Source organism: Anguilla rostrata, chromosome 1 (assembly GCF_018555375.3).
Source record: "Anguilla rostrata isolate EN2019 chromosome 1, ASM1855537v3, whole genome shotgun sequence".
NCBI classification, from domain to species: Eukaryota; Metazoa; Chordata; class Actinopteri; order Anguilliformes; family Anguillidae; genus Anguilla; species Anguilla rostrata.
In genome coordinates, this window is record NC_057933.1 from 75,697,319 (window position 1) to 75,712,504 (window position 15,186).

The following is a 15,186-nucleotide window of genomic DNA, read 5'->3' on the forward strand; positions in this document are numbered from 1 at the left end:
TAAGTTGAGCCAACCTCACGAAAGTGATGAAGTTGTTCTCCTGACTGAATTCTCCTGACTGATGAAACTCCCATAGTCTCGCCTTCCTCACGTTTTTCTCTCTCAAACTCTCTCTCCTACAAAAAAATTGGTTGTGGATCCTCCCAGTCCATAGAAATGCATTTGTCTGTGAAACCTGTGCCATTGTGGAATATTAATAGCTAAATTATACATTTATAAATACTGTGTGCAAAAGTGTATTTTTTAATATGTATTTTCTATTGTGTCGATGTACAGACGTGTATGTTTCTACTGTGTATTTCTATAGGCAGTGTGTATGAGTATGATGAGTATGAGTTGATCACTGTGATGTTTTCCTGTCTAACCCTGTTGACCTGTTGCAATCCAGGGGCAATGGCTTCTAAAGTGAGACGGCACGATTCTCGTGTCCATCCTTACCAAAGGATTGTGACAACCGACAGAGGTTAGTTTAGTCCTTACGAAAGAAATCTTTTACACTATTATACTGTCATGTTGCTTCTTAATTTTTACATTTTATTTTATTTTATTTTATTTATTTTTAAGTTTGTCGTTTTATTTAGTTCGCCCGGCCTCCCCACCACTCCACACCACATACTCCTTGTGTTAGCACACGTTTTTTTTTTTATTTAAAAAAAAGGTCGTTCTTAACAACGGCCTCGCATTACAATTTATACTATAAATATATATTTAAATGCTCAGGTTTGTATAGCGTGAAGGCGGCCGAATTAGCTCGAGTTAGCCGACACTGTGTGGTAGCTGGTGATTCATTTCATGTCGACCCAGGGAATTTTCATTAGACGCTAAATAATGACGGCCGGTCGATGTTCCAGGTGGATAAATACTACTGTAAATACTCAAGACACTTGGGTGGAAATGGCCTTTCATGAGTGACCATTCTCTACTTTTCCCCTCCCGATTTATGTCCAAATCTGTTTTACATATATATATAAATATAACTATAAATATATTGATTTGCAGATAGATTTGTCTTTTGTGTCTTTATATTTGTGGAATTGAAAACAAAATGCAAAGAAAATCATTTTGTACCATATGTGAGCTGTACAAGAGGTACTGTCATTTTATATATGGATATTTTATAAGAAATGTGACTTATGACATCTGTATATATACATATATATATAATGATAAATAAAGAGAGACAGAACTGAAACCACAGTTCGACGTCTTTATTGCGTTAATTGCAACAAGTCTTCTCACCACTAATCACACTGCGTAACTTGCATTCCAACTCGTAAGAAACTAAAACATTAATTTTTTTTTGTCTATATGCTTTTTAAAAAAAAAAAAAAAATTTTTTTTTTGTTATTTAGTTTTTACTTTTTCTTGGCTTCTGTGTGTGTGGGAGCGGGTGCGTATTGCCCTAATTTGCCAATGCGATGATTGTGGGTTTTGGGCGTCTTGGTTTTACTACGCAATCATGACGTTAACCACGTCATGATCATAACAAGCCTAGACTGTGTTGTTTTTCTTAAGGGGAATCAGGGGGTATTACCAGAGATTTCATTCATTTTACTGTTAAAATGATGTCATCCCAGTCTTTTCTGCTGACACTAATATCCTTTCTATCTTTTTTTTTTCTTTTTTGTGTTTTTTTTTTTTTTGTTTGTGTTTGTTTTTTGTTTCTAACCACCTAGCCGCCACCGGCAACTAACACATGACCTCTGACCTCCTTTGACCTCTTCACCCAATGACGAGTGGCGGTCGCCTGCCTGCTGAACAGTTAACTGGTAACTGCCTTTGCTAGCCTCTCGGACACAGTGAGCGAAAGAACTTCTCTGCCCGTACAGTTACCCTAACAACACTTTTTTTTTTCTGAAACATAAAAACAACATCGACAACAAAAGCAAGTCAACAGAAAACGCAACACCCTACGAACAAAAAAAAAAAAAAAAAAGAATCTGTTGATTATTATTTCATATTGTTTGTTTTTTTTGGGTTTTGTTTTCTTCCACAAGTTTGATTTTTTTTTTCTTCTCTTTTTCTTCATAAAGAGAAAAATCTATAACTCTAGTGGTCATTAGACACAGATTGGGTGGATGAGATGAGTAGTCGAGGATCTGCACTGAATTATGAAGCAATAAGGCCCCCCCACCCCACCCTACCCACACCCACACCCCCACCCCCCACCTCCACCCTTATCCTCCCAAAAAAACAGACACCCCAGCGCTGCCTTCCACAAGTCCCCCCCCCCACCCACCCCCCACACATCAGTTCAGTGACCTCACTCGAATTTAAAAACAACATTAAATGGGACTGTGGCGCGTGCTGTGTCTGTTGTTCCCGAAACTGATTTCATCCCTTCCAAATGTGCAGTCCCAGCTCCCCCCCCCCTTCTTCTCCTCCAGCTGTTGGAGGCTACAAAGAAAGAAAAGGGAAAAAAAAACTAAAACCCTTAAGTTCTGTTGTATTTTTTTTTTTTCCTTTTCCCCCTTCCCCAACATGTCAGTCCTGTCTTTTATAAAAAAAGCTCTGAAACCTTTATCTGTGTGCTGACACATTCTGGGTGGGGCTAACTGGCTTTCAAGAGCATGGCTGCAAGGATTGCAAATCGAGCTTCTTTCACATATATATTTTTGTTCGTTTCTGTTTGGGTTTTTTTTTTTTTTTGTTGGCCATTTTCTGTTTGTTTATGATTTTTTTCCTCTTACCATTTTTTCTAGCGCGGAGGCGATAAGTTGTGTAGTGTACAAAGTGGATGTTAGTGTGTGACTGATGTCAGGTGACCCGTCAGCTCACCCGTCAGGTAACCGTAGTAACTGTTCACTCATCTCAGACAGGTGTGGCGGTGGGAGGGTGTTGGGACAGAGCAGGGTGTTGTGGGGGGGAGGGGGGGGTGTGTGGGTTTTTTTCTATTATTAATATACTAAAATAGACTGTGTTGAGGAACAGTGCGTGTTTGGCACTGGCTAAGAAAACCATCTCCGCACGTCTGTATACAGTGCCTGCCATATGTATTTCTTTAAAATCAGTGAGCCATGATGTCAGAAAAGGAAAAAAAGAAAAAAAAGTATTATGAGTGCATATTTAGCCAAAGGGGTTGCCAGTATAATAAAACTATATATGAATATAAATATCCTAACAATTGGGGGATCACTGCTTTAGTGTTTTAAAGGATATGACGTTGTGCCTGGATTGCGCTGGTGCCAGTGCTAGACAGCCAATCAGAGTTAAGTGTTGGATCTAGCAGGAAGTAGTATTTTATGCATGAACAAGCTTGTGTGGTGAACACTAATAACAGCTAGCGGACTGAGGCTGGGCAGGAGCCTGCTAACGATGATGTCTCGCATATGTATGTACAATTTTTACATTTTTATTATTTTTTATTTTCTTTTAATTTTCCTTTTTTTTTTTTTTTTTCCTCCTTGTTTTTTTCCCCCCCGCCCAACTTTTTCTTCACCTCATTCAGGGCGGGGAAAGAAAAAAAAACAAAAAACAAAAAACTTACATGTTACTTAAACTGCACGTATTTCGGCCTTTTTCTTCTTTGGTAACAGATCTAATGAAGGCTTCGGCTGGGGCTGCGGTGTCAGTCACCGAGGAAGTTTTTACGATGAAAACGCTAGACCCCCCCCCCCCCGTTTAGCACATCCAAAATGTGTCTTCACTTCGCCGAGACTACGTACCCGTAAAGCCCGTTCTTCTGCTTTCTCCAGAAAATCAGTATGGGATATGAAGCCATGCCTGCCTGTTATAATTGCTTTATACATACCTGTCCTAAATATATAAATATATACAAATGTAGATACGAGTCATTGCATATAAAACACAGAAGAGAACACAATTAGATACTTTTACAGGGTGCTGGTGAATTAAAAAATATATTTTTGGCAATTTTAGCTTTTTATACTTATCTTGCAGTTAGTAAATAGTTATGAAAAAAAAATAATGAAAAAAAGTTCAAAAAAAAGAAATATAAGATGGTGGGGGAAAAAAAAAATTAATACAGATGGTGAAGAAGATATGTAATGTTGGGTAATATTGGCTAGGAAATTAAAGACCAAAATAGCTGCACCTAGGATTGTTAAACGGACGAAATAATGAGAGAGAGAGAGAGAGAGAGAGGAGGATTTCAACGTTAGACGGAGTTCGGCGGGAAAAAAACTAGAAAAGACAAAAGTGCCTTATCGATGGTCCTTTCTTTTTTCCAAGTGGAATATTATCTTTTTCCTCCTCCTCTTTTCCCTTTTTTATTTTTTTTCGGTTTGGTAATATCGAAACACCAACCAGGAAGCGTCAGCGGGACGCACGCGGACGCGCTTTTTGCGCTCGGCTCCGTGTGGAAGCTGAGCTGCCCCTAGTTACTCTATGCAAAAGAATAGCAGTCACGAGACCAGCTAATGTGCCATGGGGTTCGTCTTCCCGAATTTCTGTTTCTTTCTTCGTCTGTTTTCTTTTGCCATTCGAACAAAACAAAAAAACTATATATATATTTTTTTCTCTCTCCTTCATTTAAGTTTGAAATGTGTATCATCATGTTGTTAAAGAATAATCCTGTTTGTGAATATACTGCGAACAAACTGCCAATTACTGACACTGAAGGCTGCCAGGTTCGGTTTGAATAGGGACGACGAACAATGACGTGGAATTAAGAAACGAAAAAACTAAAAAATGCAAAAAATGTCAGTGTTGGTGTTAACCCCGTCTTTTCAGTAACTGCTAAAACTGAGCATCTTCTGTTACAGTCATTTTCCCGCCTTTTCCAGGCACACGCACACACACACACGCGCGGTAATTCTCTCATTTAGGTCAATATATTATCGCCATTCTGGTAAACGGCAGGTTTCAACTTTGACGTTAAACCGTTAAAGTAAAATTAGCAATAAGACGAACACCACTTTACCCGCGGTGGGGGGCGGAGTGTCATAAATGAACAGCCAGGCGGAGTTTGGCCTTAGTTCTTGTTAAGGGAGGATGGCGGGGGGGGGGGGTTGGGTATTGATTGTCAAAATCCATAGCGCCACTTGAATGTAGCTGTGCCAAAAGGAGACGCGAACAAACGAACAAAAACCGCTGGGATTTTGGGGGCAAAGTCAGACGAGGTCAAACCCTACCCCCCCCCCCGACGACACACACCCCTCACCACAAGCTGCTATTATCGGTCTTACGCTCACGTTTTTTCCTTTACTGAAACGATTGGGGTTTTTCATGTCGAGAACAAGAACACCGAGCGTAATTGCTGGTCTGAACAATGGAGGCTGATGATGGAGCATTGTTCTGGGGAATAAAATTTGTTTTTTTAAACGCTACGCTCCCTTTTTTACCGTTCCTGGCAGACCTCGTTACGAATTGTCATGATTAATCTCTCCTTCCTTTTTTTTGATCTCTCGCATACTGTTACACACACACACACACACAAGGTCAATGCTTTCTTTTTCAGTGTTATTAACCATTATTTTTAAAAACAATAATGCAATATTGAGAGACGAGAAATGGCAGTTCAGCATTTGACAGTATTAAAAAAAGAAAAATTCCCTCTACAATGTTGCAAAAAAAAAAAAAAAAAAAAAAAAATGCTGTGTGTTCCTATGGTTGGTTTTCTCCGTCTGGGGTTACTGAGAGTATTCTAGCGTATTCTTACTCTGGCCTGCCCTACTTCTGTGTATGATAATGTAATTAACAGCCATTGTTACAGGTTTATAATGTATTTTTCTAACTTCATTTTATATGTATATTACAAATCAGTTTCTGATTTCTCTTTTTCTGAAAAAGCCCACTGCAAGTTTTTTTTTTTCTTTTTTTTTTTTTTTGTTTTTTTTTGTTGTATGACTCAGTCCCCCTCTTACTGCCTCGACTCCCCTCAGCTCCCATTTCACCTGAAACTCTGTCTCGCTGGGAGCGTTGCCTTTCCTGGAAGTTATTTTATTTTCTTGCCGATTCCTATAGCTTGTTTAACTCATTAGCGACTTTATTAGTTCTCTTGTTATAAGTATTTTTACATGCTTGCATTTAGTTTTCATGGTGTATGCTGTTATTTTTTCTTATTAACCTCCCCCTTGGCATTTATTTTAATAAAACATTCTTAGTACGAATTTTACTAACTTTGCTGATATTTTTATTTTTTGTCTTGTGTTTTTGGTAACCATGTTTAATGAATGTACTACCTGGTCTGGTTCACGGACTAACAAGATTAAAACTGGTGTCTGGCCACTGATGCACACACACGCACACACGAGACGCACAGGTACACGCACACACATACAGACGCACACACACACACACACACTCACTCACGCACAAGCGCTACCCACTGGCTAACTGGAATATGTGCACGTGCCTTGATCATCTCGCTCACCCGTGTTGCTGGAAAGAGAGAGAAATTTGCTGACACCTCCGCCTTGGTCGACACTCTGCGTGTCCGCCATTTTGTTTTATTTCCCTTTCCCCCCCCCTCCTTTTTATTTTTAATTATTGCGCCGAGCGAGAGAATCCGTAAAAAGTTTAATTTTTACCGTCAAACGAGGTCGAACAGGATGGTAAAGCAGGGACCCGGTGTTCCCTCCCGCTTGTGTTAAACGCGCGTTATTAAGTTCAGGCAGAAACATTAAAGCGGGTTTTAAAAGCACAGGCGTTACCCACAGGGCACCTTTTATTCTTCGGCGGTTTGCGTTTATCTCGCCGTGACGGTTTTTTTGGCGAGATCGTCCGTCGAAATTCCGGACGATTCCTTCGACGCAGGTTGTGCCGTCGACTTTAAACGTTACGGTCAAATCAACGGTCGTTTTTAACGACGGCGCGGCGGACTCGACCTGAATTTTTACTGTTGAGTATAAACGTCTTTTTTTATTTTTTTTTTTTTTTTTTGTTGCTTACATATCATTCCCTACGGACGAGGCCCTCCGTGCCCTGTGCCGCACCGCAGGCCGCGGCGGATGTGAAGTTTCCCGCCGACCCGCCGAGACGTGGAATTACAGAGCGCCGTCGCCTCGTGGCCCTCGTTAGGACGAGGGGCGATGTGCAGGGTGGCCATTTTGTCGAGTCGGAGACGAGAACGAACCGCGGCGCGCTCGGAAAATCGGTAGCGCTGCAGCTCGCGGTTTATCGGAGGTCCGGTTCAGGGTGTACGAGGTGTTAAATGGGTCAGTGCTGGCTCTGATAGGTGGTTCATTTTTAAGAGGGGGGGGGAGGGGGGGTGGAGGGGGGGATATACCGGTTAACCCGAAGACCCAGGACTCGACTCTGATTGAACTCCAGCAGAAGAACTGTGTTTGGGAGTGAAGTTTTTCCTTGGCATTGAGTGATTGAAAGGGAATAAAAATATTGATTGTTGTTTGGGTCGGCGCAAGAGGGCCTGGAGAGGGTAGGGGTTTATTTAAAAGGATGGGGGGGGGGAATATTTTCCTCACTCCTTTTTGGGGGGTGTGTTTAACTTTCTTCAGATGCCGTCGGCCAAAGACCACATTCGGGATCAAAAATATTTTTATAAAACCTTTTCCTGTCGGTTTGTTCTCCGTTGCGTAAAAAAACGAACAAAGAATAACAAGAACGACTAAAAAATTTAAAAAACAATGAACAAAAGCACACTTGTGTACTAATTTTTATTCAGCTGCGTTTTGTTTTTGTCTCTTTATTTTGGTTTTTTGTGTCCTAGCTTTCCTTTCTTCACTAATCTGCGGTGCGATGACGAGACACACGAGCGGTAATTAACCGTATTAATCTGCCTTTCTCTCTTTAACCCACTGAGTGACGATCACGAAAGCTGAACTCTGCACTGAATCACAACGATGTATTTACGCTTCTACCGTCTAATTCTGACTGTAAGCAAAGTGAATGAAAACAGCCTGTAACTGTAGACTACTTTTCCTATTTTAACTTACCTTTTTTTCTTTCTTTTTTTTCTTTTATTTTTTCTTTTTTACCCGACTCAATTTTAATTGCTATCTTTTCAGTAATTATCTGGCTTTTATGAGTCAGCGATTAACAGGTCAATGGCAATGGAGGGGGGAGATCATAATTCTTTTCCCCAGAATGCACTGTGACTATTTTGTTGGTTTTTGTTCATTTTTATTTGCAGAACCCTTTTTCCCCCAAAATCTACTGTTCCGTTGCTGAAATAATTCCTGCCACCAGCATGCATTTTGACAGGTTAGCGTATTCAGTTAAATACAGTCATTGTTTTGACCGTTATTATTATTATTATTATTACTAGTAGTATTATTATGTTCACTCCCAAATGCAGGTGAACAAAGCAAGTAACATTTATTTAAAGCAATGTATCAGATTACAATACCTGAAAGTATGTGTCCACAAGCATTATAAGTGCCTTTTGTGAGAGATTGAAAAATTATATATTTTTCTACTTAGTCATTGAAGTGCCAATTACTGTCTTCCTCATTCACCCAGAGCTTTACGTTCAACACCGAAGGGGAAAGAATCTCCCTTTCAGTACCAATTTAAGACTTTTAATAGTAACTGGAACACTTCGACCAAAAGCTTAGTGTCATTTTTTTTTTTTTAGTCTTTTAAGTTCTTCTTTTTTCCTCTGCCCTTGGAACTGGAGTGTGTGCTGGTTTTACTGGAAGCAAGCGGCCCGTCTCCTGGTGTGTAGTGGAGACATCTGACCATATACCTTTTATTATTTATATTGCCTTTGCTTCGAGGCTTTCCCTTGGTGGAATTTCTTTTGTTTGTTTTATTTTAAATAAAATGAAATGTCAAACCTGGTTTTATATATATACGTACACCCGCCTGAAAATTTTGTGTGACGTGTAGTTGATCGTGATGTCCCTGTAACGACTGACGTATGTCATCTTTCTCAGTGCCTTACTCTCCTTAATGGAGGAATCAAATGCAGTGTAGTTGCTGTGTGTCACAAATAGTAGACCGTTAGCTATTGACGTGGAACCGAAACACTAATTCAAACCAATTCCAGGTGTTTGGCTGACAGTCAAGAAAAATAAAGAGAACATTTGGAAAAAACAAAAACATTCCTATTCCATTTTCATCGAAAAACAGAAATAAGCTCGGTAAACGTACGCAAGCCAATCACTGCGTCACTGATTTGCTGACTTTGCACTCAGGGGGTTAAAGGTCACTACTACCAGAGTTGAGAGGAACAGGAAAGTTGTCGGAACATTTTATTTACAAATTGCCAATGTGCATTATGTATTCCTTTACCGTTTATAAAATTAAAACCGTTAAAAAAAAAGTGTTTCTAACATGTGCTAAAAGAACTGGTGCAAGCAGCAGATGCACTAACTTTGTGAGATTTAACCTTTATCTTCTGAAGGTGTAACTTGTGTAGCAGTTTTTTATTTTTATTTTTTTGGTTTTTGTGTTGCATTGTTTTATAGAAGATAAGGAAGAAAAAAAAGAGCGAAATCGTCCATGTAACAACGGCAATAATGTTGATCAACACCAAAAGAGCAATAAAGGAAAACGTGTCATGTGTGCAATAAAGTTACAATATTTACAAGTGGAGTGTTGACTTCCCGCCTCGTCCACTGGTGTGAACTGTTCTGCCTGCTCGGCGGTGTGGTCCCGTTGGGGAACGCCGCTGGGACGATGCGCTCGGCGGAACCTCCCAAGGTGAGTCTGGAGCAGACGTGTGTGCGTGCGTGTGTGTGTGCGTGTTAAACAGAAATCCATTTCACTTTATCCCCCTAATGGCCGCGTCCCGGCCGCTCACAAACACTGCTCCCGCGCCGATTGTTTACAGAGCGCCAGGCCAATTTGGCACATTTAGCATCACGTGATCTCGCCCAAGGGCGGTTTGGGAGGGGGGGGGATGTCCTTTTCCCTTTCAGAACACTGTTACGAAAATGTCCTTTGGAGTACAGACAACCCCCCACCCCCCCTCCCAAGCAAATCGAACTCCTACAACAAAACAAAATTTAACTCTCTTGTACAATGTGGCTGTGGCCCCCACCCCCCCCCCCCCCAACTCCTCTCAACGTATCCCCCTCCCCATGGTTAAAAATCAGTGTTCACCTTTGGAAGATATGAGGTGGGGAGGCGGGCGGGGCGGGGGGTGTCTTGGTGACGTTTCACATACAGGATCTCTCACACTACACTACCGGACACCCTTTGCCTTTTTAAACGGGCGCCACACATCCCTTAAATTCCACACTCAGGGGGAAGTATCCGTTCAGCAGATACGTATTCATGCAGAAACCCTTGCTTGCGATCCCGGCGCGGAACCGGAACCAGAACCAGAACCAGAACCCGGCCCCTTTCAGTTTCCTGCAGGTGAGCTTCCCAGGTAAGTGGGCCTCGCTACACAGCAGAAACGGACGTCGTCTCCCGGCTCCTGTCACAGGTAAGTGGACCGGCGCCAAAGAGAGACAGCGCACTGTGGCTTAATAATGTCGCAGGGTTACTGTGAACGCTTCTCTCTCTCTCTCTCTCTCTCTCTCTCTCTCTCTCCAGCTAATTATCCTCTGCACTCCTGCCTTTCATAACTCCAGTTCTATTTCAGCGTAGTTATCCGACGCAGCTTTCAAACGGAAAGGTCTTCTCTTTTTTTTTTCCTTTTTTTTTTCCTTTTCTTTCTTCCAGGGAAGCGCTTGTGTCAAATTAACTTGCTTTCCAGCTGCGGTAATTTTCCCAGTGCCAGGTTATGAATGGCAGAATACGCAGCTGCGTCTGTGGAGGTGGACAGCGCAGAGGGTTCCAGAGCAAGATGACGAGGGTGGATTCCTGTGGGTTTTTTTTTTTTTTTGTGACCGTTAAATCCGTTTTTAAAAATTATCTGGAAAATGAGAAAACATTCCACTCTCTAAAAATGCCTGAAATAACACCCCCCCCCCCCCCCCCCCCACTCCACCCTCCGCTTATAGCAGTTTGCTATAGGAGTCTGCTGAGGAGTTTTCAATCTTGGTAACTTACCTGAAAAACGATGTCTGACCAGACGAGGCCTGCGCTGTCTGCCCTGGTATCTCTAACAGACCCGATAGGCTGACTTTTATCTGGTTAAACGGGTTACCTGAGGTCACCGGGGATTTAAATTCACCATCGGGGCTGAAAATATATCTTTTTTTTTTTTTTTTTTTTTAATGGTTTGTGGCAATTGACTTGCCTAGCGATAAGAATTATCGTTGCGTTTATCCTTATAAATGTCATTCAGAAGCTGTTGTGGTGAGTGTCTGTCTCGTTTTGAGAGTGGGAATGCTGATTAGGCCGTCTTCGTTATGTTGATGACTACGGTGATGAGGCATTTGCATACCAAAACATCTCGTTCGGTGGACGTGCTCAGAGGCTCGTCTGTCGGCGTAATGCTATATTATTAGGTAAAAGATAATTAAGCAGCAGATCTCGCAGCCTTTTGTGAAAATACAATAATTCACAGCGAGTAATAAAGCCGGAATACACCTTGGTGGTGTTAGATTCGTGCACAAAATGGCTGAGAGATTGACCTTCAGTGTGAACAGACACCTTTAATTTGCATTTAGTCTAGCTCGTGGTTTGCGAAATTATGGCGGGGGGGGGGGAGGAGGGAGATAGCACAAAATGCTAATGAATTTTGTTTAGTGCTGCGTGTAGAATCTGAAATGTATGCTGCTTATTCATGCAATTGGTTTGCTATTCAAATCATTCCACGCTGATTCTGCCGACTTTTTATATTTTAATCATTTTTTTGAGTGCAAGTGCTTTCAGCGGTAGTGCTTTTCTTTTAAAATAAATTTGACGGCAACCAACGGCTTTTTCAGGGCTTATTTCAGTTGGCCTGTTGCTGTCTTTCACAAAAAAAAAGAAAAGAAAAAAGAAGGCGGTATATATAGTGAACCACGGTTCCTGGCTGAATGCGAGGGGTTCCTCGTGTGAATGAAGATGAATCGTACACCTTCAGATTTGTCTCGTCCGGGACGAGAGACCGAAGAAGAAGACGACCGCCGTTTGGAGGGGAAGTCGAGCGCTTGGCGGGTTCGGTACCGCTGGGTTTTTAAGGCCGTTTGATCTTTCCTGACAGATCTTCGTAAACGTTACAGATCCTTCCCTAAATGGCTCTGGTTTTTTGTTCACCTTCAAGCATTTTTTTTATTCTCGTTTCCGTATGAAGAAAAACACTTGTGCTGTGTAAAAGCAATAAATAACAATTTTTTAAATTACATTTTACATCATATCTATTAGAGGGGACTATGCATTCTGCCACAAATGTACATTAATGTTGCGGCCCATAGATTTCCCATTAAAATTTAATGGACCAACAATTATATTTTATTTAAAATATAGTAAATATATTTTAATTGTTCTTCAAAAAATTATAGAATTTAATCGATCTTTCTGAGGCAAATCGAAAGCTGCACAATTCATTTTAATTCACATACAGATTTCATCATGTTCATCAAGAATTGTGTTTGTGCAAAGTTGATACCCCATTAAGTTCTTTGAATTCAATCGTTTCTATGAATGCTTTGGAACATGATTGTTTAGCCAACCAGAGATTTGAATTAATAATTACAGCAAGAACTAACTGCAGACTCTGTGGACCCCCAGGACTAGAGTTAACCCCTGTAGGCACAGCGCCCCCTCCTGGCAGGGAGTCTTTGACAATCCTGGCATGAGGGGATCATAACAGGAAAGCTTTTCAGTCCGTTGCAAGAGTCACTGACCATGCCGTCAGGCTCTCTGTTGAAGAGCTGGAAGTTGGGGTTCGGGGTGGTGGGGGGGGGGATTGGTAGGAAGGACACAGTCAATTGAGTATTGTTTGCTAGTGCAGCTGCAACCTCCATCAGAGGGTTTTTTTTTTGGGGGGGGGGGGGGGGGGGGTGGTTTGCGTCATGACTGGCAGATGAACACTGTTCTTCCCCATGAATCCAGGCCATTCAAAGGAGTGGACTGAGAGTGTGTGTGTGTGTGTGAACACACAGTCATTGGTGTTGGGGAACAGCCTAATCAATGGAAGCTTTATTTTTCAGGGCATCTGGGCTATGTTACGTGTGTGTGTACACACAGTCATTGGTGTTCAAAAGCTGGGGAACAGCTTAATCAATGGAAGCTTTATTTTTCAGGGCATCTGGGCTATGTTACGTGTGTGTGTGTGTGTGTGTACGTACACAGTCATTGGTGTTGAAAAGCTGGGGAACAGCCTAATCAATGGAAGCTTTATTTTTCAGGGCACCTGGGCTATGTTACGTGTGTGTGTGTGTGTGTGTGTGTGGGAGAGGTCTTCACGAGGAACCCAGCAATTTTTTAAAATGTATTATTATTATTTTTTTTTTTATTCCCAGTTGTGATTCACTGTGCTCCTGTTTCACAGAGGAGCCTCTCTCCACTGTGCACGTTTATGTTCCTTCTAACAGAGAGCTAGCGAGTCTGCGTCTGCACTGCTGCGATTGAGGCTGTATCAGGATACGTCTTTACCTCAGCATCAACACTGCAGAGAGCGGCTAAGCTGCATTTTATAGCTTACACTAAACAAATAAAATAACGATAATGACGAAAATTGATCGAATCATCATTGTTTTTCTGTGCGATGCCAGAGCACAGCTTCGGGCGCTTGACCAGAACGGTCCCGTCGTATCTTTCGGTTGCGATGAGTACTCTGCTCGCGTTACGTAAGCATTCTGGGTAGCCAGGCGAACGGCAAGTCAGGGCGCGCAACGCGCTCATCGGTTCGGCCGAGAGCACTTGCGCCCACGCCCAGGGGCGCTCGAACGCCGCTCGCCGCTCGCGCTCGGAATACGGATTTTGCGGAGGACTAACGCCAGACTAGAATCCCGTCAGGGGGCGTTCGATTGCTTTCCCCCTCTGTAGGAAGGAGCCAACGGAAAAGTGCGTTTCACCACCTGTGGGTGGTGAGTAGGTTCCGCAACCCTGCCCCCTCCCCTCCACCCAACCCGGCCCCCTGTACGGTCGGAGGAAAATGGGCGTGGTAACTCGACAACCGATAATCTGCGGATTCTCCACCCTTCACGTTCCGTTACTGTGAAAAATACCTGGGGTTGTGGTTGGGGGGGGGGGGGGGGGGGGGTGAAACGTATCTAGAACCCTTGCTATTCACTTTACATTGGGTAAAAAAGATGCCTGTTAACGTCACGATTAATGAAGGTACAGGTACTGACCCAAAATGTGGAAATGTCCGCACGATGTCAGTTAGCAGGCCTTTGAGTCACGCGCCCACCGTGGAATAGAGCGCGCCTGCACCTAGCCTTCCGCAGGAGGGGTGTGGAATCGTTCTTCCGAGAGGGAAAATCAATCCGCTCACGGCTCGATGGGTGAAGCTGGAGATCCCTCAGACGTGGTTACAGGAATAACCTCCCGGGAATACTCGGATTGGGTTCCAGACCTGGTTCCATGTCTGGTGTCTGAACCCGCTGTGGAGGCCGTTCACGTGGCTGACGTCGTTGTCGTGCTCATCAAACAAACCACTGGGTGACCACATGCACTCTGTAGGCTCAATTCAACACAACTTTGCTTCTATAGTGCTATTTACACGGGGACACTGTCACCAAGATGCTCTACAGTGGAACTAGACAAAAAGACCTGGCCTGAACCACCAAATTGCAAGCAGTTGATGTTGGGGAAAAAAAACTCCCTAGTGGGAAGGAAAACTATCAAACGGTGACGAGAAAAAACTCGCCAATGGGAAGAAGTCTCGAGAGGAGCCTGGCTATAGAGGGGGAGCCCGTCCTCTGCTGGCCGGCCTGGTGTAATCGTTAAGACGGAACGAATGGTAACAGGAAAGTAATGAGGGATCTAACAGGGCAAATGATGGAGGTTACAATGCAGGTTACAGTCAGAGGTAGTTAAACTAGCCGAATCGATGAGTAGTGATTAGCAGTGTCCTAAGGGGTCAATGCTAATGCATTGATTCTAAGGGGACGAGTGCACACAAACCATAGCAGAACCACCAGAACCCTTCGCTGTTGGAACACCATAGCAGAACCACCAGAACCCTTCGCTGTTGGGCCCGAACGCTCAGGCTTCAGGTAACCAATCCTGTTCCTGGAGATCTACCATCCTGTAGGTTCTCGTTGGCAACCCTAACAGAGCACACCTCATTCAACAGCTAGAGATCTTGTTGAGCTGCTAATTAGCAGAGTCAGGTGTGCTAAATTAGAGCTGAAATGAAAACCAACAGCTTGATTGATGATGGATAGGATGATAGATTTCCAGGAACAGGGTTAGTTACCAATGCTGTAGAGTTCTCAGTAGACATCTGCCTGCTCATGTCATAGGGCGGCAGTGTAGCGCAGTGGGTAAGGA

The 15,186-nt window shown here is 42.8% G+C and overlaps 1 protein-coding gene across 4 annotated transcripts in view; it reads left to right on the forward strand.

Annotated features, from left to right (window-relative positions):
- The window catches only part of qkia (QKI, KH domain containing, RNA binding a), a 95,927-nt gene extending 86,963 nt beyond the window's left edge, over positions 1-8,964 (forward strand). For all 4 annotated transcript variants that reach the window (XM_064301539.1, XM_064301518.1, XM_064301531.1 and 1 more), the window contains exons 7-8: positions 389-463; positions 1,677-8,964. In XM_064301539.1, coding sequence (XP_064157609.1) covers positions 389-463; positions 1,677-1,693 — 92 coding nt within the window. In that variant the 3' untranslated portion in view covers positions 1,694-8,964. The remainder of the gene's footprint in view (positions 1-388; positions 464-1,676) is intronic.
- Positions 8,965-15,186: the final 6,222 nt, after the last annotated feature.